Source organism: Symphalangus syndactylus, chromosome 4 (genome assembly GCF_028878055.3).
Source record: "Symphalangus syndactylus isolate Jambi chromosome 4, NHGRI_mSymSyn1-v2.1_pri, whole genome shotgun sequence".
In the NCBI taxonomy this organism is placed as follows: Eukaryota; Metazoa; Chordata; class Mammalia; order Primates; family Hylobatidae; genus Symphalangus; species Symphalangus syndactylus.
Genome location: NC_072426.2, coordinates 19,781,690 through 19,801,184, shown reverse-complemented (window position 1 = coordinate 19,801,184; position 19,495 = coordinate 19,781,690). Strand labels below are relative to the sequence as shown.

General features: G+C 38.0%; 1 protein-coding gene across 9 annotated transcripts in view; it reads left to right on the top strand.

The window, feature by feature from the left end:
• The window catches only part of MEI4 (meiotic double-stranded break formation protein 4), a 374,155-nt gene that overhangs the window by 69,131 nt on the left and 285,529 nt on the right, over positions 1-19,495 (top strand). For all 9 annotated transcript variants that reach the window (XR_010120452.1, XR_010120453.1, XR_010120450.1 and 6 more), the window contains exon 3: positions 12,137-12,672. Coding sequence is in view for 5 of the 9 variants with exons in the window: in XM_063637851.1 (XP_063493921.1) it covers positions 12,137-12,672 (536 nt within the window). In the remaining 4 variants the exon portion in view is untranslated. The remainder of the gene's footprint in view (positions 1-12,136; positions 12,673-19,495) is intronic.

The window sequence follows — 19,495 nt, the reverse complement described above, 5'->3', positions numbered from 1 at the left end:
AGAGAAAGGAACAGGCAGCAATCTTTGCTGTTCTCCAGCCTCTTCCAGTGATAACCCAGGAAAACAGGGTCTGGAGTGGACCTCCAGCAAACTCCAACAGACCTGCAGCAGAGGGGCCTGACTGTTAGAAGGAAAACTAACAAACAAAAGGAATAGTATCAACATAAAAAGATGCCCACTCAGAGACCCCAGCTGAAGGTCAGTGACTTCAAAGACCAGAGGTAGATAAATTCATGAAGATGGGGAGAAACCAGCGCAAAAACAGCTGAAGATTCCAAAAACTAGAATGCCTCTTCTCCTCCAAAGGATCACAACTCCTCAACAGCAAGAGAAGAAAACTGGACAGAGAATGAGTTTGATGAATTTACAGAAGTAGGCTTCAGAAGGTGGGTAATAAATTCCTCCAAGCTAAAGGAGCATGTTCCAACCCTATGCAAGGAAGCTGAGAACCTTGATAAAAGGTTAGACGCATTGCTTAATAGCATAACCAGTTTAGAGAAGAACATAAATGACCTGATGGAGCTGAAAAACACAGCACGAGAACTTCGTGAAGCATACACAAATATCATAGCTGAATCCATCAAGCGGAAGAAAGGATATCAGAGATTGAAGATCAACTCAATGAAATAAAGTGAGAAAACAAGATTAGAGAAAAAAGAATGAAAAGAAACAAACAAAGCCTCCAAGAAATATGGGACTATGTGAAAAGAACAAATCTATGCTTGATTGGTATACCTGAAAGAGACTGGGAGAATGGAACCAAGTTGGAAAACACTCTTCAGGCTATTAGCCAGGAGAACTTACCCAAACTAGCAAGGCAGGCCAACATTCAAATTCAGGAAATACAGAGAACACCACAAAGATACTCCTCAAGAAGAGCAACCCCAAGTCACATAATCATCAGATTCACCAAGGTTGAAATGAAGGAAAAAATGTTAAGGGCAGCCTGAGAGATAGGTTGGGTTACCCACAAAGGGAAGCCCATCAGACTAACAGCTGATCTCTCTGCAGAAATCCTACAAGCCAGAAGAGAGTGGGGGCCAATATTCAACATTCTTAAAAGAATTTTCAACCCAGAATTTCATATCCAGCCACACTGAGCTTCATAAGCGAAGGAGAAATGAAATTCTTTACAGACAAGCAAATGCTGAGAGATTTTGTCATCACCAAGCCTGCCTTACGAGAGCTCCTGAAGGAAGCGCTAAATGTGGAAAGGAACAACTGGTACTAGTCACTGCAAAAACATACCAAATTGTAAAGACCATCGATGCTATGAAGAAACTGCATCAACTAAAAGGCAAAATAAACAGCTAGCATCATAGTGGCAGGATCAAATTCACACATAACAGTATTAACCTTAAATATAAAAGAGCTAAATGTCCCAGTTAAAAGACACAGACTGGCAAACAGGATAAAGTGTCAAGACCCATTGGTGTGCTGTATTCAGGAGAGACCCATCCCACATGCAAAGACACACATAGGCTCAAAAGAAAGGGATGGAGGAATATTTACCATGCAAATGGAAACCAAAAAAAGCAGGTATTGCAATCCGAGTCTCTGATAAAACAGACTTTAAACCAACAAAAATAAAAAGAGACAAAGACGGACATTACATAATGGTAAAGGGATCAATACAACAAGAAGAGCTAACTATCCTAAATATATATGCACCCAATACAGGAGCACCCAGATTCATAAAGCAAGTTCTTAGCAACCTACAAAGAGACTTAGACTCCCACACAATAATAGTGGGAGACTTCAACACTCCACTGTCAATATTGGACAGGTCAACAGGACAGAAAATTAACAAGGATATCCAGGACTTGAACTTAGCTCTGGACCAAGCCGACCTAACAGACATCTACAGGACTCTCCACCCCAAATCAACAGAATATACTTTCTTCTCAGCACCACATCACACTTACTCTAAAATTGACCACATAATTGGAAGTGAAACACTTCTTAGCAAATGCAAAACAAGGGAAATCATAACAAACAGTCTCTCAGACCACAGTGCAATCAAATTAGAACTCAGGATTAAGAAACTCACTCAAAACTGCAAAACTGCATGGAAACTGAACAACCTGCTCCTGAATGACTACTGGGTAAATAATGAAATGAAGGCAGAAATAAAGATGTTCTTTGAAACCAATGAGAACAAAGACACAATGTACCAGAATCTCTGGGTCACATTTAAAACAGTGTGTAGAGAGAAATGTATAGCACTAAATGCCCACAAGAGAAAGCAGGAAAGATCTAAAACCGACACCCTTACATCACAATTAAAAGAACCGAGAAACAAGAGCAAACACATTCAAGAGCTATCAGAAGACAAGAAATAACTAAGATCAGAGCAGAACCGAAGGAGATAGAAACACACAAAAAAATCCTTGAAAAAATCAGTGAATCCAGGAGCTGGTTTGAAAAAAATCAAGAAAACAAATAGACCACTACCCAGGCTAATAAAGAAGAAAAGAGAGAAGAATCAAATAGATGCAGTAAAAAATGATAAAGGGGATATCACCACGTATCACACAGAAATACAAACTACCAACAGAGAATTTGCAACCTCTACACAAATAAACTAGAAAATCTAGAAGAAATGGATAAGTTCCTGAGCACATACACCCTCCCAAGTCTAAACCAGGAAAAAGTCAAAGTCCTGAAATGACCAATAACAAGTTCTGAAATTGAGGCAGCAATTAATAGCCTACTAACCAAAAAAAGTTCAGGACCAGATGGATTAACAGCCAGATTCTACCAGAGGTACAAAAAGGAGCTGATACCATTCCTTCTGAAATTATTCCAAACAATAGAAAACAGAGAATCCTTCCTAACTCATTTTATGAGGCCAGCATCATCCTGATACCAAAACCTGGCAGAGACACAACAAAAAAAGAAAATTTCAGGCCAATATCCCTGATGAATATCAACACGAAAATCTTCAATAAAATACTGGCAAACCAAATCCATTAGCACATCATCAAAAAGCTTGTCCACCATGATCTAGTCGGCTTCATCCTTGGGATGCAGGGCTGGTTCAACATATACAAATCAATAAACATAATCCATCACATAAACCGAACCAATGACAAAAACCACATGATTATCTCAGTAAATCCAGAAAAGGCCTTTGACAAAATTCAACGGCCTTCATACTAAAAACTCTCAATAAACTAGGTATTGATGGAACATATCTCAAAATAATAAGAGCTATTTATGACAAACCCACAGCCAATATCATACTGAATGGGCAAAAACTGGAGGCATTCCCTTTGAAAACCCACACAAGACAAGGATGCCCTCTCTCACTACTCCCATTCAAGATAGTATTGGAAGTTCTGGCCAGGGCAATCAGGCAGGAGAAAGAAATAAAGGGTATTCAATTAGGAAAAGAGGAAGTCAAATTGTCTCTATTTGCAGATGACGTGATTGTATATTTAGAAAACCCCATTGTCTCAGCCCCAAATCTCTTAAGCTGATAAGCAACTTCAGCAAAGTCTCAGGATACAAAATCAGTGTGCAAAACTCACAAGCATTCTTATACACCAAGAACAGAGAGCCAAATCATGAGTGAACTCCCATTCACAATTGCTACTAAGAGAATAAAATACCTAGGAATACAACTTACAAGAGATGTGAAGGATCTCTTCAAGGAGAACTACAAATCACTGCTCAAGGAAATAAGAGAAGACACAAACAAATAGAAAAACTTTCCATGCTCATTGATAGGAAGAATCATATCGCAAAAATGACCATAATGCCCAAAGTAATTTTTAGATTCAATGTATCCCCATTAAGCTACCATTGACTTTCTTCACAGAATTGGAAAAAAAACTAATTTAAATTTCATATGGAGCCAAAAAAGAGCCCACATAACCAAGACAATCCTAAGCAAAAAGATCAAAGCTGGAGGCATCACACTACTACAACTATACTACAAGGCTACAGTAAACAAAACAGCATGGTACCGGTACCAAAACAGATACATAGACCAATGGAACAGAACGGAGTCCTCAGAAATAACACCAAATGTCTATAACCATTGAATCTTTGACAAATCTGACAAAAACAAGCAACGGGGAAAGGATTCCCTATTTAATAAATGGTTTTGGGAAAACTGGCTAGCCATATGCAGAAAGCTGAAACTGGATCTCTTCCTTACAACTTACAAAAAAATTTAACTCAAGATGGATTAAAGAATTAAATGTAAGACCTAAAACCATAAACACCCTAGAAGAAAACCTAGGCAATACCATTCAGGACATAGGCATGGGCAAAGACTTCATGACTAAAACACTGAAAGCAATGGCAACGAAAGCCAAAGTAGACAAATGGGATCTAATTAAACTAAAGAGCTTCTGCACAGCAGAAGAAACTATCATCAGAGTGAACAGGCAACCTACAGAATGGGAGAAAATTTTTACAATCTATCCATCTGACAAAGGGCTAATATCCAGAATCTACAAAGAACTTAAACAAATCTACAAGAAAAAAAAACCCTATCAAAAAGTAGGTGAGGGATTTGAACAGACACTTTTCAAAAGAAGGCATTTATGCAGCCAACAAATGTATGAAAAAAAGCTCAGCATAGCTGATCATTAGAGAAATGCAAATCAAAACCACAATGAGATATCACTTCATGCCAGTTAGAATGGCAATCATTAAAAAGTCAGGAAACAGCAGATGCTGGAGAGGATGTGGAGAAATAGGAATGCTTTTACACTGTTGGTCGGAGTGCAAATGTGTTCAACCATTGTGGAAGACAGTATGTTGATTCCTCAAGGATCTAGAACCAGAAATATCATTTGACCCAGAAATCCCATTACTGGGTATATACCCAAAGGATTATAAACCATTCTGCTATAAAGACACATGCACATGTATGTTTATTGCGGCACTGTTCACAATAGCAAAGACTTGGAACCAACCCAAATACCCATCAGTAATAGACTGGACAAAGAAAATGTGGCACATATGCACTATGGAATACTGTGCAGCCATGAAAACGGATGAGTTCATGTCCTTTGCAGGGACATGGATGAAGCTGGAAACCATTTTTCTCAGCAAACTAACACAACAGCAGAAAACCAAACACTGCATGTTCTCACTCATAAGTGGGAGTTGAACATTGAAAGCGCATGGACACAGGGAGAGGAACATCACACACTGTGTCCTGTAGGGGGTTGGTGGGGGTTGGGGAGGGATAGCATTAAGAGAAATACCTAATGTAGATGATGGGTTGATGGGTGCAACAAACCACCATGGCGCATGAATACCTATGTAACAAACCTGCATGTTCTGCACATGTACCCCAGAACTTAAAGTATAATATAAATAAATAAATAAAAATAAGTGAAGCTCAAAACAAACAAACAAACAAGGCTCCATAGATCTCTAGGGCAGAGGCAAAATGCCGCCAGTCTCTTTGCTAAAGCATAGCAAGTTACTTTTACTCCAGTTCCCGATAAGTTCCTCATCTGCACCTGAGACCACCTCAGCCTAGGCTTTACTGTTTATATCACTATCAGCATTTTGGTCAAAATCATTTAACAGGTCTTTAGGAAGTTCCAAACTTTCTGACATCTTCCTGTCTTCTTCTGTACCCTCAAAATGGTTACAATCTCTGCCTGTTACCCAGTTTCAAAGTTGCTTCCACATTTTCAGGTTATTTTTATAGCTGTACCCCACTCTCTGCAGTACCAATTTCCTGTATTAGTTGATTTTCACTCTGCTATAAAGAACTTCCCCAAACTGGGTAATTTACAAAGAAAAGAGTTTCTGTTGACTCACATTTCCACATGGCTGGGGCAGCCTCAGGGAACGCACAATCATGGTGGAAGGGAAAGCAGGCACGTCTTACATGCGGAGAGAGAGAGTGAAGGGGGAAAGAGCCCCTATAAAACCATCAGACCTTGTGAGAACTCACTATCATGAGAACGACATGGCAGTAACCACCCCCATGATCCAATCATCTCCCACCAGGCCTCTTCCTTGACATGTGGGTATTACAGTTTGAGATGAGATTTAAATGGGGACACAGAACCAAGCCATATCAATGGGTTTAATTTTATGGGTAAGTTAGGGAATGTAGAAATAAGTAAGAAAGGTATCAAGAATTCATGTGACTGGGCACAGTGGGTGGCACCTATAATTCCAGTGATTTGGGAAGCTGAAGTGGAAGGATCCCTTGAGAGCAAGAATCAGGATTTGAGACCAGCCTGGGCAACAAGTGGTACACAGTCTCCTGAAAAAAAAGAAAAACAAAGAGATGGTGTGATTGTGAATGGAGTATAATTAAGTACACTTAAGTATTCTTAAGTATACTTGAGATCCACTCTAAAATGGTAAATGAGTTCAAGGTGGACCTTAAAAACAGAAAGAAAATGTAAGGGTTAAGGGTTCAGCAAAATGAAATTGAAAGTCTATGGGATCCAATGTGTAAGAGGGACTTAGAATATTGTAGATGGACTCTGTTGGTTTTGTTTATTCATACTTTTTTTTTTTCTAAGACAAAGTCTCACTCTGTCACCCAGGCTGGAGTGCAGTGGCACGATCTTGGTTTACTGAAACCTCCACCTCCCACGTTCAATCAGTTCTCCTGCCTCAGCCTCCTGAGTAGCTGAGATTACAGGCACACACCACCACACCCGGCTAACTTTTGTATTTTTAGTAGAGACGGGGTTTTACCATGTTGGCCAGGCTGGTCTTGAACTCTTGACCTCGTGATCTGCCCACCTCGGACTCCCATGTGCTGGGTGTTTATTATAACGTTTAATTGATATTTCATGTACTTTTGGTTATGATTGCATACTTTAGCATAATTTAGATTTCTGATCTCCATAATTATGTAATAATAAAAAACATGAAACAATATGTGTCAAACTATGCTGGAATGGGGTATGTGTGTTTGTGTGTGGGGGTGTGTGTGTGTGTGTGTGTATTTTACCTCTATTAAATCTAATGACAAACAGATAGGTGCAATAAATTGGGGAGACGTTACCCCAAGCTCGTCTGCCCAATAATAAATGAAGGGAGAAACCTTATTTGACTTTTGCTTTACCTTAGTGTCTCCTGAAAAAGCAGGAATTACAGAAAGCGGCACCAGCATGGCTTCATTACCTTTTCTCTCATTTGGGCATGATGCTTTCTTAGCCATGCTTTGAGGTCTAACTCAGTCATACAAGCAAAGAATAGAATCTGGTTGTAGTTATGAAAGACCCATTTAAAGGGACAAGGATATATTAGTCTATGTCCATGCTGTATATTACTCAAACAAGAATGGATACTTAAAAATCTTATCTTTATGAATAAATATTTATGACTATTATCAGATACTATAACCCATTAATACTAATATTGAAAATGTTTAATCTTTTCTAAGAAAACTGTTTTTCCTATTTATGTTTTTTCTCTTCTAAGGACACATACTATAGTCACAGCTGCCCACTATTATTTACCTTATTAGGGAGTGAGTGGTTTCCAATATGGAAGCATTGGTTTCCAGTGTAAATGCTATTTGTAGTTATCAGAGTTTTCATCATTGACAGACAGGAGTAGAACTAAACTGGTTATGGGTTACGAAAGTTATTAATAGTAGATGCTATGAAAAAGCATATTATTGGCTTTTTTGGCTGATTTTAAATAATTATTGCAATAGCATGTTCTTTTGGTTTCTCTCTCTTTCTCCCTCTCTCTCTCTCCCTCCCTCACTCCCTCTCTCTCTTTCTCTCCCTCTTTGTATTCCTCTCTCTCTCCCCTCGCCCCCCGCCCTCTCCTTCTCTCTGCCTTTCTATTTCTGTCCTTCTATCTCATCTTTCTAGGCTATCTATGTAATTGTTGTGGTTTGGTATAATTTTCCAAGGAGTTGATCATGGTTCATTATAAATATTAAAGATGAGAGAAGACCTGTTATAGCCCACAGCAAGTTGCAGCTCTAAGCATTTTCCCTGAGGAGGTGTCTGCTACAGATGATTCTATTGTTTAGTGGAAAGATCATAAGGATGACAAGAGACAGGGCCTCTGGCCTTAAGGAACTCATAAACAAGTGGATAACCTGTAGAAATCAATGAACACTATAATGGAAATGTACAGAAGCTGGAATAGAGCACACAGCCTCTTTGCTGTCATTGGAAGGTGACTGGACTTGGAATGTAATGATTTCGCTTGTTCACTGTGTGGCTCTTTCTCAGTTCTCTTAATCAAGCTGAGCTTCGTTTCCTAATTGGCAAATTAGAGATCAAAATAACATATCTTTCAGGGTTTTTGTGAATATCAGTTGAATTATTTGATGAAGCTAGTTTGTATAATAAAATATGAATATAAGGTTCTTTTATGCAGCTTGATATTTTGACTTTAACACTGGGAGCCATATTGTGTAAAATCCCAGCATAGTTCTCTGTTGTCACATTAAAGCATTCCTTTAGAGCACTGAAAGGAGATTCTTCTTTGTGTGTTTTTCCATATTAGCATTTCTAACATATGCTGTCATGACATTTTTCTGATGGTATGGAAATAAAGCAGCCCGTAAGAAAGGTGGTCAGTTTTGTGTGTTCCTGTCCCCATAGCATACATTGGTAGAGGTACTCTTTCAAATTTGTACTTGTCATGCCTGAAGGGGATGAGATGGAGTGGATGTAGCTTGCCAAAAGGCGTGGCAGTGAGAAAGAGAAAACCTAGCAATCACCTTTTTTCTTCCCAATGTATCCGTTGGTAGAATTCATTTTCTGAGTTTTTCTTGAAGTAATTACACATGAAGTTAAGCTTACCTTTAAGATTAATTAACTTCCATGAAAGAAAAGTGTAATTTTCTAGATTACTGTAGTCCATATTTCCCCTTTATTTATGTGAAGAATGAAGTTGATGTCTTGAGAAGTCATTTTCAGTGTCTGTTCACTTAAAATGATCAGTCCGTCTGGCTGTGTTAGTATAGAAATAGGACAGGCGTGGTGGCTCATGCCTGTAATCCCAGCACTTTGGGAGGCCGAGGCGGGCAGATCACAGGGTCAAGAGATCGAGACCATCCTGGCCAACATGGTGAAACCCTGTCTGTATTAAAAATACAAAAATTAGCTAGGTGTGGTGGCGTGTGCCTGTAGTCCCGGTTACTTGGGAGGCTGAGGCAGGAGAATCACTTGAACCCAGGAGGTGGAAGTTCAGTGAGCCAAGATCGCGCCACTGCACGTCAGCTTGCGACAGAGCAAGACTCCATCTCAAAAAAAAAAAAAAAAAAAATAGCCACATGCAGTTTAACGTTTGCTGATAGATCATTTTTCTGGTTACCACTACTTTTTGAACTTTCTGCATTATCATTTTGTCCTTTTAATTATCTCCTTTTAAGCATGGCATATAGAAGTTGTAGTGATAATTAGCAAGCACATATCTGCACATTTTTGATGGTTATAGTAGACACTTGTTAAATGAATGAATTCTAAGTTAAAGCTCAATCCTCCAATTCTACCTCATCAGCTTCCGTTTTTTCTGAAGGACAAGAGCAGCAAATTAGATTTACGAACCATATGGTGGAGAATGTAGAAGATGTCACATTTACCATTCTTTTTATGCACTGTTCAACCACTCTCCCCCTTTCTCAAACTTTAAGAAAATATGACTGTCAGGTGAAATCTCCTTTAACTTCCTGTATGCCGGTAGTAGTTCTGTACAACCCTATACTTTTTCATTCTCTTTCCTTCAGCTTAGGGAAAAGTGTGTACTTTGACATTACAGATCCCAGCCCATCCACTGGGTCCTTGACTCAGTCTCCTATCTTCTCCAGGGCCATGTCTCACCTGCCATTCTTTTCTCATATTTCCAACCTCTGCTTATCCATTGTGTTTTTTTCTTTGTTTTTAATTGCTCATTTCACTCAATTTGTCATGCCACATTTGTCTGCAGTTGCTATCCATTTTATGCTTTCCTGATCTAAGTCCTCAGAAGTGTCTTTCACTTACTTTTTTCGCTTACTTCCAGTCTTCACTTACTTTCTTCACTTCCAGTCTTCACTTACTTTCTTCTCGTTCACTCTTTAGTCCATTGCAATAAGTTCTCTGTCTGCCACCCTGTCTAACTGATCAAAACTGCTCTGGATAAAGCTGCTATGAATGAGGTAACTGGTGTTTTTTTGTTTGTTTTTTTAAATTAGCAATTCCAACAGATATTTTTTCAACCTATTGTTTTGGTGGACTCTTTTGCTTCATGTATGTAACTCTTCTTGAAACTGTTTCCTTGACTTTTATGACACAATCATTTTTCTTGTACCTTTTAAATTGTTTCTTCTCTATGTTAAGGACTGTTATGTCTCTATCCAGCCTTCAAATACTGATCCTATTCAGGGTACCTTTTTTGATCCTTTGTTTACTCACTGCCCATACTCTCTCTGAATGATTGTAACCATTTTTATAGTTTCTACTATCTACATACTGATAACTCCTAAAATGCATTTTCAGTCTAGACCTTCTCCCCAGTCTTAGGCTTATGTGACAAGTTTCTAAAGGATCATCTCTGACTAGATTTTCTCCAGCTGCCTCAGAATTTACGTGACTAAACCTGAACTTTTTATAGTCTCTTCTGAGCCATTTCTTCTATCTTTTTACTATTTCAGTTGGTAGCACCATAATCTACCTTGTCACCTAAGTCAGAACCACGGAATACATTTATTCATACTTCCACTTCATTGCCCGTATTCAGTCAGTAAGCTGGTCTCCAGATTACGTGTTGATATTTTGTGTTTATTTTCCCCGTCAGTCCTTTGCTTTCTCTTCCACTGCAGCTGCTTAGTTCATTTCACTTTTCACCCAATGCTGGGACTAATAGAGGTGCTTTTCATTTGATCTCTCAATGTTTTATCATTTTCTCCTCAAATAAGCCCTTCCTATAGCCAACAGAATGATGAAATTAAAATAAGACCATTTCATTTTTCTGCATTACAACTTTCAGTGCCTCATTCCTGTTTCCACTGCTGACAGCCATATTTCTCATACTTAGTTTCATGGATATGTGTGTGCTTTAGAATATTCAATGAGAACTTTTCAATTTGGTTTATGCATTTTACTGATAATCCTTTTAAAAACAACCACAGCTTTGTTTGTGTTTATGATGGCATGTCTGTCAAAGAGTGACCGAGAGTAATTAGATTTAGCTTTAAATGCAGTATTTTTCAGCCAAGATGAGGAGATTCTAGAAGTTATAGACATAGTTTCATGGATCTATACCACATACACACACATATGTACATACACAGGTACATACATATGTATATACATATATATACACACACATATATACACATATATATGCTATACAGAGATATGTAGATATCTGTATATATTTATATTTGTATATCAGATATTTTATGTGTATATGTGCATAATTTTTCCAAAGGGGTCTTATATTATTCAAGTTGGAAATTCACTCTGCACTTTACAGGATGAATTGTAAGGTTCTTAACATGTCTTATATTATCTTTTATGATCTGGCCTCTACATTGTTTATCTTAGTCTCTTACCTTATACTTTCTGTGGAAGCAATATCAAATTACTTGAGAGTCCTCATATACACAAATGCTATTATTTTTCCTGTTGTATTTATGCGTTTACATTTACCCCTTGGGTGTATGGAATTCTCTTGCCTTCTGTCTACCCTTAGCTTTCACTTTGAACTCCTACTTTATAAGTAGTTCCATCATGACCTCTTCCAGGATACACTGATCTAACAAGGTAGGCTGTTCAATGGCCCTCCTGATTTTATAGTTCCCTCAGTAAATCTCTATGTCTGGGTACACCTTATTGCTTTGTAGTTACCTGTTGGATTCACTACCAGACTGTGACCTCCTTCAGGTCTTGTGGCTTTCTCTTCTGCATCTTTCAAGGCATGGCATTGTAATTGAATGAGAGATAATGACCTGAAAATACATGAATGAATCACCTTTCTACCCATTAAGATAAAGACCTTTTTTCTACAGTCTCTACAGTTTCTTTCACAGTTTTTTCTTTACTCAGTTTTTACACTGCTGCTTGTTAAATACTTAAGGTGTATTTATATACTTCATTTCTTATTTTAAGGTAAGTATCAATGGCTAGTTTCACATGAAGAAATTTCAGCTGCATGAAGATAATCCTTCTATTCCTTTATTTTTCAGGATACGTTTCCTCCCAGTTGGAGGCTCAGGAACCTAAGAGTTCTGAAAGTACATTAACTTCGATGGAAGATTCTGGATGTGATTTGTCAAATGAGCAGAGAACTGAATCCTCAGACCTGTCCCAGCACTTTGTGGAAAGCTGTACCCCCACTCACTTTCCACCACTGCCTCTTGTGAAAAGACCTTGTGCTATCCTGCAAAATCCTTTGTCTTCTCACATGCAATTCTTGCAATATCTACTTGAATTAAAGAATTTGACAGAATCAGGTAATCTTAAAAGAGACTTAACCCACTTTGAAAAAGACTATTCCACAGTCTCTGATTCTGTTTTTCAATTGCTGGACGGCCTGATCACTTTTTACCGTAATCCCAAACTTCCTTTTTCAAGAATTTGGACAGAAGCTGCTGGTACTTTAGCTAGTCTGATCAATGACTATAACTTATCTAGTCATATTCTTAAAAAGTGTTCCAAGAAGTTGGAAGAATTTGAGAAAACCCTACTACATGCTATTTTAGGAAACAATCATATAAATCAGGTGAGTAATCCCCCTTTTATTCCTAAAATGCTAGTAATTTTAGTGAACATCTCTTTGGGTAATGTCTGTTGTTGTCCCTTAGCCTTGTGGCTCAAGGAATTGCTTTGAATTACTTTCTCTGTTTTATTATCAGCACCCTTGGATTCTTTTCTTTTTATGTTTTCCCTTTTCTGTTTCTATTTCCTATTGTTCAAAAAGTCTCCAAACTTTTGAGAAAACCACTAACAAATAAGGTTTTCCAAACTTAACTTCTGTGAGTGTTAAATTCCTCATGATGGATTATCTGTACTGTATTGAATTTACTCTTTTTCTGGCATTGCCCGGCAAATGCCTTGTGGTTGAAGAATATTTTTCTCTTCTTTCGGCCTTTCCCTTGTAAGTGGCAAATGCCCCATGGACCCTCTGCAGATGTAGGTGAATTGAATAAATTGGCTAAGGAGCACATAATATAAAGCTTTATTGTGTTTTTTTTTTTCCTTATTTGTTTATTTAACATGGCTTAGAAAGATTTACTCAGGGATTCTTTTTTAAAAAGTGACATTGAGATGACCTGAAGTTGTTTTGTTGTTTGGCTCTTGAGACATGGTAGAGAATTTCTTTTTCATATTATTTCTGCCTTCTTTAATATCTGATCCTTTTTCTGGGAAATTCCAAATGGCTTCACATTTTAATCCTCTTTAATTGACTACCAAAAATATAATAGAAGAAACTAAAAGGTCTGTCTAACTTATTTACCATATTTCATTGTAGGAAAAACGTTATTGGACCTTGTTTCTTTGGATACATCATTGTTAAATATTTGCCTCAGTGGTGTGATCTAACATTTAGGGTTTTTTTTTTTTTTTTACAGTGGAGGCTTTATCTGAGTTTTCAAAATTTTGATAAAATTTGCACTGATAAACCAATTTGTTTCATGTACAGCTGTTCTTTCCTTCTCTATTAAGGTATGATTTGATCAATATTTTAAAAACTTTATGAGTAAGCTTTTGGCATTTGTGAAAGATATTGAATTTTCTGTCTGGAAAATGGAAATCTTTTTCTTTCGGACATGGTCAATCGGGAATTAAATATCAGATTTGCCATAGTTGTATCTGAGATATAAAACCCATTTCTAAACCATGAAAATATCTTAAATACTTCATATTTTTTAAGCTTCTTTTTACACTTTTGCTTTCTTTTTAAAAACTACTTTAAGCAGTCTTTATGTAACTTGGAACCTTGAAGATACTGGCATTTATATTCCATATCAGAGTTACTGAATGATACAAATAGTTTTCCAGTGTAGTCTTTGCCTTCATATATGTATTGGAGGTTGATATGACCTAAATCTACACAAGAGTAGCCTTGGGAATTGTATGGAAGGAGGATAATGTGTAGAATAAGCTACACATAAACTTGTGAATGAAAGTCCTCTTTTCTCTTTCCTCCACCTTCCTCAAGCAGATGGACAGAGTCTTGGAGGTGCAAGCTGTGCTGTCTGGGGTTTGTGGAGGGGTGACATAAGCACTTCCTTGGTTGCCTCAGCTAGTATCTCACTATGTTCCATGCACACCAAGTTCCCTGGCTCTGAGCCCAGCACAGCACCAGGACTTGTGCAGAAATTGTAGTCCTTGTGGTCTAGGTTGCCCTTCATGTTTATTTAGAACCCCAGAATAGTTTAGTCCGTGGTGGCAGGGCTTGCCAAAACTCAGGTTCCAACTGCAGCAATTACCCCTGCAAGAAAGCCATTCATTCACTTGTTCTTCCACTGTTGACCAACTGTTCAGCAATGGCTGGCAAGATGGCAAGTGACATAGGAAATATATACTTCATCTATAGATCCACCTATACCATCACAAGTTTGAAATGAAAGCTCTAGTTTTCATTTCTTGTAGAGTCTTCCTGGTTTTGGTATCAGGGTAATCCTGACCTCATAAAATGTGTTTGGAAGTGGCCGTTTTTATTTTCAGGAAGAGTTTAAGAAAGACTGTTCTTAATTCCTCTTTGAATGTTTGGTAGGATTCACCTGTGTAGTCGTCAGATTATTTGTTGGGAGACTTTTTTTTTTTTTTAGACGGAGTCTCACTCTGTCACCAGGCTGGAGTCAGTGGCACAATCTCGGCTCACTGCAACCTCCACTTCCTGGGTTCAGGCGATTCTCCTGCCTCAGCCTCCCTAGTAACTGGGACTACAGGTGCATGCCACCATGCCCAGCTAATTTTTGTATTTTTAATAGAGATGGGGTTTCATCATGTTGGCCAGGGTGATCTTGATTTCTTGACCTCGTGATCTGCCCGCCTTGGCCTCCCAAAGTGCTGGGATTACAGGTGTGAGCCACCACACCCGGCCTGTTGGGAGACTTTTGATTGCTGATTCAATCCCCTTATTTGTTACTCGTCTTTTCAGGCTTTCTGATTCTTTCTGATTCAGTTTTGGTAAGTTGCATGTTTTTAGGAATTTATCCATTTCTTATAAGTCATCCAGATTGCTGGCATGTAATTGTTCATAATACTTCCCTTATGATCCATTTTATGTCTAAAGCATCCATTATAATATCTCCTTTTTGATTTCTGACTTTGTCTTCTTTTTCTTTTCTTACTCTAGCTAAAGGTTTGTCAATTATCTTTTCAAAATGCAAACTCTCTTTTTTATTTTTAAACTCTTTTGTTGTTCACTATTTATTTTTTTTTGCTCCAGTCTTTATTATTCTCTTTTTTCTGCTTATTTTGGACTTAGTTTATTCTTTATAGTGGACTTTAATACCTCAATTACAATAATGGATGGAACATCCAGACAGAAAAATAATAAAGAAACAGCTGACTTGAACAACACTGTAGAGTAAATGGATTTAATTGACATATACAGAACTTTCCACTCAACAGCAGAAGAATACACATTCTTCTCAAGTGCACACAGAATGTTCTCCAGGACAAATCAAATTTTAGGTCACAAAACCTGTCTTAACCATCTTAGAAGTTCAAAAGCTTTCTAGATGTTTCTTTCTGACCACAATATAGTGAAATTAGAATTCAACAACAATATGTAAAATGGTAAAATTTACAAGTATGTAGAAACTAAACAATATAATTTTGAACAAACTTTGTGTCAAAGGGGAAATCAAAGGGAAATTCAAAAGTATCTCAAGACAAAACTGAAAACAGAATTTACCAAAACCTATGGGATGCAGCAAAAGTAGTAATAAGGACATTTATAAGGATGAATGTCTGCATCAAAAAATAAGAATCTTAAATGAACAAGTTTTCAATTATTTTTAGCACAGAGATCAATAGCTCGAATTAGAATTCTGAAGCTTTTACTCAATAGCTATGACCTTAGACAAGTTAACTAACCTCCAAGTTCTACATCTGTAAAATGTAGGTAATAAATGTGACCACTTCATAGGGCTAAATACTTAGCATAATATCTGACATCATATAAAAACATAATAAATGTTTCTTTTTGTTACTTTTCTCTTGAGGAAGTGATTATATCTTATTTTCTCCACTATGCCCAAGACAATGTTGAGTTTGTTGTAGCAGCAATGTGAGGTATTTTTTTGAATTGAAAATAAGATAATGAGAAGTGACAACTTATATTCATAAACCCTCATAAACTTAAATATCATCAGCTGATTTTCTTTTTTTTAAATTTTATTATTATTATACTTTAAGTTTTTGGGTACATGTGCACAACATACAGGTTTGATACATATGTATACATGTGTCATGTTGGTGTGCTGCACCCATTAACTCATCATTTAGCATTAGGTATATCTCCTAATGCTATCCCTCTCCCCTCCCCCCACCCCACAACAGTCCCCAATGTGAACTAGTTCAACCATTGTGGAAGTCAGTGTGGCGATTCCTCTGGGATCTAGAACTAGAAATTCCATTTGACCCAATCATCCCATTACTGGTTATATACCCAAAGGATTATAAATCATGCTGCTATAAAGACACATGCACACGTATGTTTATTGCGGCACCATTCACAATAGCAAAGACTTGGAACCAACCCAAATGTCCAAGAATGATAGACTGGATTAAGAAAATGTGGCACATATACACCATGGAATATTATGCAGCCATAAAAAATGATGAGTTCATGTCCTTTGTAGGGACATGGATGAAGCTGGAAACCATCATTCTCAGTAAACTATCACAAGGACGAAAAACCAAACATCGCATGTTCTCACTCATAGGTGGGAATTGAACAATGAGAACACATGGACACAGGAAGGGGACCATCAGCTGATTTTCTAAGCAGCAGTTCTTATTAACATCATGACATTCCTGAAACACCTCCATATATATTAGGAAGTTGTATATTATCTCTTTGTGTCACTATTTTCCACAGCTACAGCTTCCAGTTGACCAATGAGCTTAGTAGGGCATAGTGGATATTTTTCTTTCTGTTTTAATTATGGAAAGTCCTTTTAAATTTAACTATTTGATTGTCGTGGTTTTAATTACTCTTTCCACTTGTCCCTTCCTATAAAGCTGTGCTATGTTGCATCTCTGATACAGCATTTTGAAGTTGGTGATTCCCTCTAATACTGTCATTTTTGCTTCAATCACAGTGATTTTTGCTTAGATCATTTCAGGCAGTTTATGGATAAATCTGAAGATGATGGATCATGAAATCAGATTTTTTTTTTTTTTTTTGGGACAGAGTCTCTTTCTGTTGCCCAGGCTGGAGTGCAGTGGTGCAATCTCAGCTCAGTGCAAGCTCTGCCTCCTGGGTTCACGCCATTCTGCTGCCTCAGCCTCCCAAGTAGCTGGGACCTGTTACAGGTGCCTGCCACCACGCCTGGCTAATTTTTTTGTATTTTTAGTAGAGACGGGGTTTCACCGTGTTAGCCAGGATGGTCTCGATCTCCTGACCTCGTGATCCACCCACCTCAGCCTCCCAAAGTGCTGGGATTACAGGTGTGAGCCACCGTGCCAGGTCGATATCAGTTTTGTTTTTTTCCTAGTATGTATCCCTTAGTTGTATCTTGAAACTTATTCATGCCATAATTTTATTGACCAGTAAAATATGTTGACTTTTTAATTTAATTCTATTCAGGTAGCAGTATTTGTTGTATGTTTCTCTGCTGCAAGTTAGGACATTGTTTTAGTAATAACACAGGCTTTTCTTCCTGTACTTACTTTCCAACAGCCTTATCCTCTGTGTTTGAGATTTTTTATGGTCATGGCTATTAACTAGTTACTTAACTAGTCTGCTTTGAGAATATTCCTTGGGAAATATAAAGGAAGTCTAAGGTTAAGGGTCATTTCATCCTTGCGCATAGCTGTATTAAACAAACAAACAAACGGCTGGGTGCGGTGGCTCACACCCGTAATCCCAGCACTTTGGGAGGGCGAGGCAGGTGGATCATGAGGTCAAGAGATAGAGACCATCCTAGCCAACATAGTGAAACCCTGTCTCTACTAAAAATACAAAAATTAGCTGGGTATGGTGGTGTGTGCCTGTAGTCCCAGCTACTTGGGAAGCTGAGGCAGGAGAATCACTTGAACCTGGGAGGCAGAGGTGACAGTGAGCCGAGATCGCACCACTGCACTCCAGCCTGGTGACTGAGCGAGACTCCCTCAATAAATAAATAAATAAATAAATAAATAAATAAATAAATAAGTCAGGCATGGTGGCTCACCCCTGTATTCCCAGTACTTTGGGAGGCCGAGGCAGGCAGATCACTTGAGCCCAGGAGTTAGAGACCATCCTGGGCAACATGGTGAGTCACTGTCTCTACAAAAAGTACAAAAAAAATTAGCCAGGCATGGTCTTGCACACCTGTAGTCCTAGCTACTCACGAGTCTGACGTGGGAGGATTGCTTGAGCCTAGGAGGCAGAGATTGCAGGAGAACAGATCACATGAGAGCACTCTAGCCTGGGCCACAGAGCAAGAAACTGTCACACACACACATACACAGACACACACACACACACACACACACACACACACACACACACACACACAAAAGGAAAAATCTGGGTTAATGTTCCTGCAATTTTACTTTAATTAGATAAGCACTTACTAAAACAGTTGTATCATAAACCAAAATCTTAATACTTCTTTTGATCACTGCATCAGTATATAAATCAAACATTTTCTGAATTTTCAAAGCAGTGTTTAACTTTCATTGCTCATGCAGAGGAAGGAGGAAGAGACAGAACAGAACTTTCTTCAGTTTACTTTCAAAGTATACTATACATTTAAATATGTCTTATTAAAATAATAGCAGTCTTCCTATTATGCTTTATAGTTTATAAAGTACTTTCACATGGAGCTTATTATCTGTTCAGACAACAACTCTGTGTCATGGTTGTTATTACTATCTTCAGTTTATAGATGAGAAAATTGAGTTCAGGCAGGTTAATGGACTCACTGGAAGTACTTAACCAGTAGTAGAAGACCTAGGTCTCATGTTCAGGTATATGAAGCCAAATGTTTTCCTCTTGATATTTTGTCATATTTCCATCACTAATTTTTATAGTTTTCTAGATTTTTTTCCTAAGTGCAAAAGAAATAAACTGACTTTTGTTAATGGGTTAAAGAAAATATTCATTGGTAATGAAAGACCTTAGTGCCATTTCTCTAAATTTCAAAAAGACAGTATTTACATTGGTTTGGTTAAATTGCTGAATTATATTATGTGTAAAAATGTACGTTTATAGGGCTGGGCATGGTGGCTCACGCCTGTAACCCCAGCACTTTGGGAGGCCGAGGCGGGTAGATCACCTGAGGTCAGGAGTTCGAGACCAGCCTGGCCAACATGGCAAAACCCCGTCTCTACTAAAAATACAAAAATTAGCCAGACGTGGTGGCCTGCACCTGTAGTTC